We start from the raw sequence: 12,116 nt of genomic DNA, 5'->3' as shown, positions 1-12,116 counted from the left end.
CAGTTTGTGTCTCTGTGGAATGTTTTACCACCATACTGTATGTAGGACAGACGGTGTGAAGGTGCACAGGAAGAATAAGCCTGTGGGGAGTTGAATGGCAGTTTATCATCTTACCCCTGGTAGGAACGTCAGTCTGTTTCCATCCATCCACAGCTCTTTGATTCCAGTGAGCTGCTCCAATACCTCAGGCTGGGGGTAGGGGCAAGAGAGGGAAAGAGAGTCGGGAGAGACAGTGAGACAAAGAGTGGATGGAAAGAAAGAGTGGGGAGAGCGAGAGACAAAGAGAGAGGGACAGAAAAGGAGAGAAATGAGAGCTCAATTAATTTACAACCATTCAGGAAGCCAATGACTTTAGAGGACTGAGGTTCAGCCGAGGGCAGGACAGAGAGACACTCACCACTTCAGTGAACTCGTTACTCCCCAAGTCCAGCCTCTCCAACTGGGTGAGCTTGTGCATACTTCTGCAGAAAGTGAGGGAGAGAAAGAGATTGATGTTGAGCTAAGGAACTGGGAATAGTCAACCACAACAGCAGCATCAAAGGATTACCCTGCCATTCTGCAGGGTTACTTAGAAATCCTAAAAAATAAATAAAAAAATTGCCGCCATCTCCGTACAGAGATCGAATACAAAACATACATAGAAAATGTATGACGAGTTAATTATTGAGTATTATGTGTGTATGCACAGTGCCTATAGAAAGCCTACACACCCTTGACATTTTTCTGCCTTAAAATTAAATCTGAAAATGGATTAAATAAATAAAAACATCCCTACAGATCTACACAACCTACTCCACATTTTCAAAGTGAAAGAAAGTTACAGAAAATGTTTAAAAATATGACTGACATAATTGGATAAATCTCCATCCCCCTGAGATAATTGGTGGAAGCACCTTTGGCAGCAATTACAGCTGTGAATCATTTGGTTCTACCAACTTTGCACAACTCTTAGGGCAACAAACATCCATTGTTTATGTCAAAATTGCTCAAGCACATTACATTAGGCTGGGAATCAATATTTAAACCTCGTCTCTGATTTTCAATCATAGTTAAGTCAGGTTTGAGAGTAGACCACTCAACACCTCTTGGCATGTCTTTGGCATTAAAATGTGTAGAATTGTCTTGCTGAAAAATACAACCACCCCAGGATTAGGTTTAGAAAACTGAGGCAGGTTTTCCTCAAACTCCTTTCATATTACTTTTGATCCTGACAAACTCCCCAGTCCCTGCCGATGACAAGCATACCCATAACATGGTGCTGCCAACACAATACTTGAAAATAAAATAGGGTTTCACTCTGTGTTGTTGGATTTGACCCAACCCTGTAGTTTAGGCAAAAACGTTAAATTATTTGCTGTGATGTCTTGCAGTATTACTTAACAGCCTTGTTGCAAACAGAATGGATCGGATTTTTTATTTCTTAAATTTTAAACACAGGCTTCTTTCTTTTCACTTTGTCATAGAGGCCAGTAACGGAGTGAATGCAATGTTGTTGATTCTTGAGTATTTCCAAGTATCATGGTGGCAGCATCATGTTATGGGTATGCAAGGTCAGTACAGGTGCATCAAAGCTGGGAACGAGACTGAAAAACAGCTTCTAACTCAAGGCCATCAGACTGTTAAAACAGCCATCACTAGCACAGAGGCTGTTGCCCTATATACATAGACTTGAAATGACGGGGCACTTTAATAATTGGAACATTAGTGACTTTAATAATCTTCACATTTTGCATTACTCATCTCATATGTATATACTGTATTCTATACTATTCTACTGCATCTTAGTCTATGCATTACTCATCTCATATGTATATACTGTATTCTATACTATTCTACTGTATCTTAGTCTATGCATTACTCATCTCATATGTATATACTGTATTCTATACTATTCTACTGTATCTTAGTCTATGCATTACTCATCTCATATGTATATACTGTATTCTATACTATTCTACTGCATCTTAGTCTATGCATTACTCATCTCATATGTAGATACTGTATTCTATACTATTCTACTGTATCTTAGTCTATGCATTACTCATCTCATATGTATATACTGTATTCTATACTATTCTACTGTATCTTAGTCTATGCATTACTCATCTCATATGTATATACTGTATTCTATACTATTCTACTGCATCTTAGTCTATGCATTACTCATCTCATATGTATATACTGTATTCTATACTATTCTACTGTATCTTAGTCTATGCATTACTCATCTCATATGTATATACTGTATTCTATACTATTCTACTGTATCTTAGTCTATGCATTACTCATCTCATATGTATATACTGTATTCTATACTATTCTACTGTATCTTAGTCTATGCATTACTCATCTCATATGTAGATACTGTATTCTATTCTATTCTACTGTATCTTAGTCTATGCATTACTCATCTCATATGTATATACTGTATTCTATACTATTCTACTGTATCTTAGTCTATGCATTACTCATCTCATATGTATATACTGTATTCTATACTATTCTACTGTATCTTAGTCTATGCATTACTCATCTCATATGTATATACTGTATTCTATACTATTCTACTGTATCTTAGTCTATGCATTACTCATCTCATATGTATATACTGTATTCTATACTATTCTACTGTATCTTAGTCTATGCATTACTCATCTCATATGTATATACTGTATTCTATACTATTCTACTGTATCTTAGTCTATGCATTACTCATCTCATATGTATATACTGTATTCTATACTATTCTACTGTATCTTAGTCTATGCATTACTCATCTCATATGTATATACTGTATTCTATACTATTCTACTGTATCTTAGTCTATGCATTACTCATCTCATATGTATATACTGTATTCTATACTATTCTACTGTATCTTAGTCTATGCATTACTCATCTCATATGTATATACTGTATTCTATACTATTCTACTGTATCTTAGTCTATGCATTACTCATCTCATATGTATATACTGTATTCTATACTATTCTACTGTATCTTAGTCTATGCATTACTCATCTCATATGTATATACTGTATTCTATACTATTCTACTGTATCTTAGTCTATGCATTACTCATCTCATATGTATATACTGTATTCTATACTATTCTACTGTATCTTAGTCTATGCATTACTCATCTCATATGTATATACTGTATTCTATACTATTCTACTGTATCTTAGTCTATGCATTACTCATCTCATATGTAGATACTGTATTCTATACTATTCTACTGTATCTTAGTCTATGCATTACTCATCTCATATGTAGATACTGTATTCTATACTATTCTACTGTATCTTAGTCTATGCATTACTCATCTCATATGTAGATACTGTATTCTATACTATTCTACTGTATCTTAGTCTATGCATTACTCATCTCATATGTATATACTGTATTCTATACTATTCTACTGTATCTTAGTCTATGCATTACTCATCTCATATGTATATACTGTATTCTATACTATTCTACTGTATCTTAGTCTATGCATTACTCATCTCATATGTATATACTGTATTCTATACTATTCTACTGTATCTTAGTCTATGCATTACTCATCTCATATGTATATACTGTATTCTATACTATTCTACTGTATCTTAGTCTATGCATTACTCATCTCATATGTATATACTGTATTCTATACTATTCTACTGTATCTTAGTCTATGCATTACTCATCTCATATGTATATACTGTATTCTATACTATTCTACTGTATCTTAGTCTATGCATTACTCATCTCATATGTATATACTGTATTCTATACTATTCTACTGTATCTTAGTCTATGCATTACTCATCTCATATGTATATACTGTATTCTATACTATTCTACTGTATCTTAGTCTATGCATTACTCATCTCATATGTATATACTGTATTCTATACTATTCTACTGTATCTTAGTCTATGCATTACTCATCTCATATGTATATACTGTATTCTATACTATTCTACTGTATCTTAGTCTATGCATTACTCATCTCATATGTATATACTGTATTCTATACTATTCTACTGTATCTTAGTCTATGCATTACTCATCTCATATGTATATACTGTATTCTATACTATTCTACTGTATCTTAGTCTATGCATTACTCATCTCATATGTATATACTGTATTCTATACTATTCTACTGTATCTTAGTCTATGCATTACTCATCTCATATGTATATACTGTATTCTATACTATTCTACTGTATCTTAGTCTATGCATTACTCATCTCATATGTATATACTGTATTCTATACTATTCTACTGTATCTTAGTCTATGCATTACTCATCTCATATGTATATACTGTATTCTATACTATTCTACTGTATCTTAGTCTATGCATTACTCATCTCATATGTATATACTGTATTCTATACTATTCTACTGTATCTTAGTCTATGCATTACTCATCTCATATGTATATACTGTATTCTATTCTATTCTACTGTATCTTAGTCTATGCATTACTCATCTCATATGTATATACTGTATTCTATACTATTCTACTGTATCTTAGTCTATGCATTACTCATCTCATATGTATATACTGTATTCTATACTATTCTACTGTATCTTAGTCTATGCATTACTCATCTCATATGTATATACTGTATTCTATACTATTCTACTGTATCTTAGTCTATGCATTACTCATCTCATATGTATATACTGTATTCTATACTATTCTACTGTATCTTAGTCTATGCATTACTCATCTCATATGTATATACTGTATTCTATACTATTCTACTGTATCTTAGTCTATGCATTACTCATCTCATATGTATATACTGTATTCTATACTATTCTACTGTATCTTAGTCTATGCATTACTCATCTCATATGTATATACTGTATTCTATACTATTCTACTGTATCTTAGTCTATGCATTACTCATCTCATATGTATATACTGTATTCTATACTATTCTACTGTATCTTAGTCTATGCATTACTCATCTCATATGTATATACTGTATTCTATACTATTCTACTGTATCTTAGTCTATGCATTACTCATCTCATATGTATATACTGTATTCTATACTATTCTACTGTATCTTAGTCTATGCATTACTCATCTCATATGTATATACTGTATTCTATACTACTGTATCTTAGTCTATGCATTACTCATCTCATATGTATATACTGTATTCTATACTACTGTATCTTAGTCTATGCATTACTCATCTCATATGTATATACTGTATTCTATACTACTGTATCTTAGTCTATGCATTACTCATCTCATATGTATATACTGTATTCTATACTATTCTACTGTATCTTAGTCTATGCATTACTCATCTCATATGTATATACTGTATTCTATACTATTCTACTGTATCTTAGTCTATGCATTACTCATCTCATATGTATATACTGTATTCTATACTATTCTACTGTATCTTAGTCTATGCATTACTCATCTCATATGTATATACTGTATTCTATACTATTCTACTGTATCTTAGTCTATGCATTACTCATCTCATATGTATATACTGTATTCTATTCTACTGTATCTTAGTCTATGCATTACTCATCTCATATGTATATACTGTATTCTATACTATTCTACTGTATCTTAGTCTATGCATTACTCATCTCATATGTATATACTGTATTCTATTCTACTGTATCTTAGTCTATGCATTACTCATCTCATATGTATATACTGTATTCTATACTATTCTACTGTATCTTAGTCTATGCATTACTCATCTCATATGTATATACTGTATTCTATACTATTCTACTGTATCTTAGTCTATGCATTACTCATCTCATATGTATATACTGTATTCTATACTATTCTACTGTATCTTAGTCTATGCATTACTCATCTCATATGTATATACTGTATTCTATACTATTCTACTGTATCTTAGTCTATGCATTACTCATCTCATATGTATATACTGTATTCTATACTATTCTACTGTATCTTAGTCTATACATTACTCATCTCATATGTAGATACTGTATTCTATACTATTCTACTGTATCTTAGTCTATGCATTACTCATCTCATATGTATATACTGTATTCTATTCTACTGTATCTTAGTCTATGCATTACTCATCTCATATGTAGATACTGTATTCTATACTATTCTACTGTATCTTAGTCTATACATTACTCATCTCATATGTATATACTGTATTCTATTCTACTGTATCTTAGTCTATGCATTACTCATCTCATATGTAGATACTGTATTCTATACTATTCTACTGTATCTTAGTCTATGCATTACTCATCTCATATGTATATACTGTATTCTATACTATTCTACTGTATCTTAGTCTATGCATTACTCATCTCATATGTAGATACTGTATTCTATACTATTCTACTGTATCTTAGTCTATGCATTACTCATCTCATATGTATATACTGTATTCTATACTATTCTACTGTATCTTAGTCTATGCATTACTCATCTCATATGTATATACTGTATTCTATACTATTCTACTGTATCTTAGTCTATGCATTACTCATCTCATATGTAGATACTGTATTCTATACTATTCTACTGTATCTTAGTCTATGCATTACTCATCTCATATGTATATACTGTATTCTATACTATTCTACTGTATCTTAGTCTATGCATTACTCATCTCATATGTATATACTGTATTCTATACTATTCTACTGTATCTTAGTCTATGCATTACTCATCTCATATGTATATACTGTATTCTATACTATTCTACTGTATCTTAGTCTATGCATTACTCATCTCATATGTATATACTGTATTCTATACTATTCTACTGTATCTTAGTCTATGCATTACTCATCTCATATGTATATACTGTATTCTATTCTACTGTATCTTAGTCTATGCATTACTCATCTCATATGTATATACTGTATTCTATACTATTCTACTGTATCTTAGTCTATGCATTACTCATCTCATATGTATATACTGTATTCTATACTATTCTACTGTATCTTAGTCTATGCATTACTCATCTCATATGTATATACTGTATTCTATACTATTCTACTGTATCTTAGTCTATGCATTACTCATCTCATATGTATATACTGTATTCTACTGTATCTTAGTCTATGCATTACTCATCTCATATGTATATACTGTATTCTATTCTACTGTATCTTAGTCTATGTCACTCTGACATTGCTCATCTAAATAGTTATATATTCTTCATTCCATTCTTTTACTTTAGATTGTGTGTATTTTAGATATTACTTGTTAGATATTACTGCACTGTTGGAGACAGAAACACAAGCATTTCGCTACACCCGCAATAACATCTGCTAAAACACATGTATGTGACGCATAACATTTGATTTGATGCTCGTCATCGGCAAGGACTGGGGATCAAAATAAATATGAAAGGAGCAAAGTCCAGGTAAAGACATGCCAGAATGGCTTTCCAAGAGATGTTGAGTGGTCTAGTCTCAGTTTTGACCTAAATCTGCTTTAAAAGAATATTGATGTCAATCATTTATTACCAAGCAAAAACAAATGGATATACACAGTGTATACAAAACATTAGGAACACCTGCTGTTTCAATAACAGACTTAACAGGTGAAAGTTATGCCTTATTGATGCCACTTGTTCACTCTACTTCAATCAGTGTAGATGAAGGGGAGAAAACAGGCAAAACAATGATTTTTAAGCCAATTGAGACATGGATTGTGTATGTGTGCCATTTAGAGGGTGAATGTGCAAGACAAAAAGTTTAAGTGCCTTTGACCGGTGTATGGTAGTAGGTGCCAGGAACTGCAATGCTGCTTTCACGCTCAACAGTTTCCTGTGTGTATAAAGAATGGTCCACATCCAGCCAACTTGACACTGTGGGAAGCATTGGAGTCAACATGGGCCAGCATCCCTGTGAAACACTGTTGACACCTTGAAGAGTCCATGCCCCAACGAATTGAGGTTGTTCTGAGGGCAAAAGGGGTGCAACTCAATATTATGAAGGTGTTCCTTATGTTTTATACACTCAGTGTATGTTGCCCTAAAAAATGTGCAAAGTTGGTCAAATCTTATTCCAAATGATTCCCAGCTGCCAAAGGTGCTTCCACCAAGTATTAACTCAGGGGACTAATAAAATAATAATATATATTTGAACTTCTTAGGGCTGGGCCGCTTTTCTCTCCACTTCCTGTCTGAATGACATGCCCAAAGTAAACTGCCATTTAGAATAATGTAGGAGATTGTAACACAACAGATATGAAAGAAGAAAACAATTCAAACTTCTTTTTGGAGAGACCATCCTCTTAGAAATGGAAGAGTAAGATAATTAGCTCCCTGGATGCTATTCCTATGGCTTCCACAGAGTGTCAGCAGTCTATGTTCAAGGTTTCAGGCTTGTAACTACAAAAACAAATAAGAAATATCAGTTTTAGCAGGACAGTCTTGGAAAATCGTGTTTGCGTGCGACATGAAGACATTACGTACCTGCTAAAATCATTTCCCTATTGAACATAGTTCTTTCCGTAAGAAACATTATAGTTTGATGACATTTTAGGATATCTGAGGAGTAAATAGAAATGTATTTTGACTTGTTGAAACAAAGTTTAGGGGTAGATTTTCAGATTCCTTTCTCTGCATGTTGAACGAGTGGATTACTCAAATCAATGGCGCCAACTAAATTGACTTTTTGGGATATAAAGAAGGATTTTATCTAACAAAAACGACACTACATATTATAGTTGGAACCATTCGGATGACAAATCAGATGAAGATTATCAAAAAGTAAGTGAATATTGAATCGTTATTTGTGAATGCATGAAACATGTGCCGGTGGACAAATATTTTGATGTGGGGCGCCGTCCTCAAACAATCGCATGGCATGTTTTCACAGTAATAGCTACTGTTAATCAAACAGTGCTGTTAGATTAGCAAGAATGTAAGCTTTCAGCCAAAATAAGACACATGTACATAAATGTTTAAAATCCATAATATTTATGATTATTTATTTGAATTACGCACCCTCCAGTTTCCCCGGATGTTGTCCCGCTCGCGGCTAACTTTCTATATGCACTGTATGTTAGTGATGTGCGGGTTAACTCATGACCCGCAGTCCCTGCGGTTATATCATTCTTGCACAAGTTCTAACTACAGGCTACATTGAGGTTCTCTTTCATTTTTTTTAATAGGTTATGTGGCATTAGTGCATAAGCCTAAGCTTTAGGGCCTAACTGTACACGAGCCAAATAGCCTTCACTCCAATCACCAAATGCTTCTGGGAACCAAAGAGACAAAAAAAGACCATGTCAGAGTTGAATTCAATAAGAGAAAAGCTGTGAAATGAAGAGCGGAAAATAAAGAGAAGGGAGGGCCAGAACAGTAATGTTGAGGAAAGATTTGGTGAAGTGGTAAAAGAGGACGATAGCAGTGCCAGCTACTGTACGTTAAGTGTGATTGTGAGGCGCTGTACAAATTCAACTGTCACATGACGGGGAATTCATATTGACCTATGGCACGTCAAGGGGACCTGTAGCCTACTGTACCGATGGGTTAAATGGATATGGAAATCTGAACACTGACTGTGGGTCTATAACCTCTTACATAGCCTTAATATGAACTCCTGCAGAATAAAGCATTACTTGCGGTAAAATGAATGATACACCAAATGTAGGCAAAATGTTCTCTCTGGAACAAGGGTGGAGAAATGTGATTTTCTTCCAGCATCTTAAGAGAACACAAATGTGCAGTAATATACCGTCTGTAGAGGTGCTATCTTTATCAGCATCATAAAAGCTGATAGCATGTCATCCACATAGAATATGCACCCAAGCTGAACTGAAATCTTATCAAAAACATGTTGGGTCGTTTTCAGAGCTTTCTATATCCTTACAACCTATCAAACTGATGTTATTTAAACATTTTGCACAGAAAATCTTTGCAGTTTAATTTTTTTTTAAATCGTTTGCTTTTGTATTTTCTCCTCAGTCCCTAAACGTCTTTGCACCACGAAAGAAGCAGAGATGACAGAGAACTTTACCGATGTCAACTAGATTGAAGCACTCATCATTGTATCGATTTATGACGGCCTGGTGAGCAAGGGTTAATTTAGTCTTCTCGGGCAACATACGAGGACAGAAGAGGAGCTGCATGAAATGTAATTATAGATTACACAAGCAGAAACATATCTAAATCAGGCAAAATAAATCCTACACCCCCTGTCAATAAAAACATTCTGCAGTCTCTGACAGTACCTTGCAGTCTCTGACAGTACCTGACAGTCTCTGACAGTCTCTGACAGTACCTGACAGTACCTGACAGTACCTGACAGTACCTGACAGTACCTGACAGTCTCTGACAGTCTCTGACAGTCTCTGACAGTCTCTGACAGTACCTGACAGTACCTGACAGTACCTGACAGTACCTGACAGTCTCTTACAGTACCTGACAGTCTCTTACAGTACCTGACAGTACCTGACAGTCTCTGACAGTACCTGACAGTACCTGACAGTACCTGACAGTACCTGACAGTGCATTTTCTATAATAGCGGGTTAGGTTCGGGACTCATATTTTCACTTGATCACATAGTTGGTCGGCTGCGGATGGATTATTAGCCATTAACCAGCAGGTAAACCAACAGCTGACCCGCACACTACTACTGTATGCTCGCCGCGTACTCATCCATTCACAGTGCATTTGGAAAGTATTCAGACACACATTTACATAAGTCTTCACACTCTTTACTCAGTACTTTGTTGAAGCACAGTGATTACAGTCTCGAGTCTTCTTGGGTATGACGCTAGAAGCTTGGCACACCTGTAACTTGGGAGTTTCTTCCATTCTTCTCTGCAAATCCTCTCAAGCTCTGTCAGGTTGGATGGGGAGCGTTGCTGCATAGCTTTTTCAGGTCTCTCCAGAGATGTTCGATCGGGTTCAAGCCCGGGCTCTGGCTGGGCCACTCAAGGATATTCAGAGACTTGTCCCGAAGCCAAACCTGCGTTGTCCTGGCTGTATGCCAATCAGAGTCCTGAGCACTCTGGAGCAGGTTTTCATAAAGGATTGCTCTGTACTTCACTCCGTTCATCTTTGCTTCGATCCTGACTAGTCTCCCAGTTCCTGCCGCTGAAAAACATCCCCACAAGCATGATGCTGCCACCACCACCCCTGTCATGTGCCTTTTACCAAGGAGTGGCTTTCGTCTGGCCACTCCACCATGAAGGCCTGATTGGTGGAGTGCTGCAGAGATGAGAGAACCTTCCAGAAGGGCAACCATCCGCACAGAGGAACTCTGAAGCTCTGTAAGAGTGACCACTGGTCATCTCCCTGACCAAGGCCCTTCTCTGCTATTGCTCAGTTTGGCTGGGCGGCCAGCTATAGGAATTATCTTGGTGGTTCCAAACTTCTTCAATTTAAGAAGGATGAAGGTCACTGTGTTCTTGGGGAACTTCAATGCTGCAGAAATCGTTTGGTATCCTTCCCCAGATCCATGCCGACACAATCCTGTCTCGGAGCACTATGGACAATTCCTTCGACCTCATGGCTTGGTTTTTGCACTGACATGCACTGTCAACTGTGAGACTTTATATAGGCAGGTGTGTATCTTTCCAAATCATGTCCAATCAATTGAATTTACCACAGGTGGAATACAATCAAGTTGTAGAAACATCTCAACGATGATCAATGGAAACAGGATGCACCTGAGCTCAATTTCGAGTCTCATAGCAAAGGGTCTGAATACTGATGTAGATAAGGTATCGGTTTTTTGTTTTGAATACATTTGCAAAAAATATTATATAAACCTGTTTTCGCTTTGTCATTATGGGGTGTGTAGATTGAGGAAAAAAACAATTTAAATACAATTTTGAATAAGGCTGTAACGTAACAAAGTGTGGAAAAAGTGACGGGGTCTGAATACTTTCATAAGATAACAAAACAATAAATACTGCTTTATATCACACAAGGGCCCTGTTATAGCAGGCTCACTCCCAGGTCTCCTTCTCACCCATTTAAGGCCGATTTCGTCACAGGAAAAAGCATCGCAAACATTTGACACAGATACGGTTATGTTACACCAGGGGGCCATGAAAAATGTTATGACACATGCCAAAGACATTTCTTCAAATAACATCCTGGAATTGA

The 12,116-nt window shown here is 35.3% G+C and overlaps 1 protein-coding gene across 4 annotated transcripts in view; it reads right to left on the bottom strand.

Annotated features, from left to right (window-relative positions):
* The window catches only part of LOC109874092 (erbin), a 124,301-nt gene that overhangs the window by 32,038 nt on the left and 80,147 nt on the right, over positions 1-12,116 (bottom strand). For all 4 annotated transcript variants that reach the window (XM_031809638.1, XM_031809639.1, XM_031809640.1 and 1 more), the window contains exons 8-9: positions 398-461; positions 115-189 (exon numbers count right to left, since the gene is read on the bottom strand). In XM_031809638.1, the coding sequence (XP_031665498.1) occupies positions 115-189; positions 398-461 (139 nt within the window). The remainder of the gene's footprint in view (positions 1-114; positions 190-397; positions 462-12,116) is intronic.

This window comes from Oncorhynchus kisutch, linkage group LG29, assembly GCF_002021735.2.
Source record: "Oncorhynchus kisutch isolate 150728-3 linkage group LG29, Okis_V2, whole genome shotgun sequence".
NCBI lineage: Eukaryota > Metazoa > Chordata > Actinopteri > Salmoniformes > Salmonidae > Oncorhynchus > Oncorhynchus kisutch.
The sequence above is the reverse complement of the archived record's forward strand: the minus strand, read 5'-3'. Positions and strand labels throughout refer to the sequence as shown.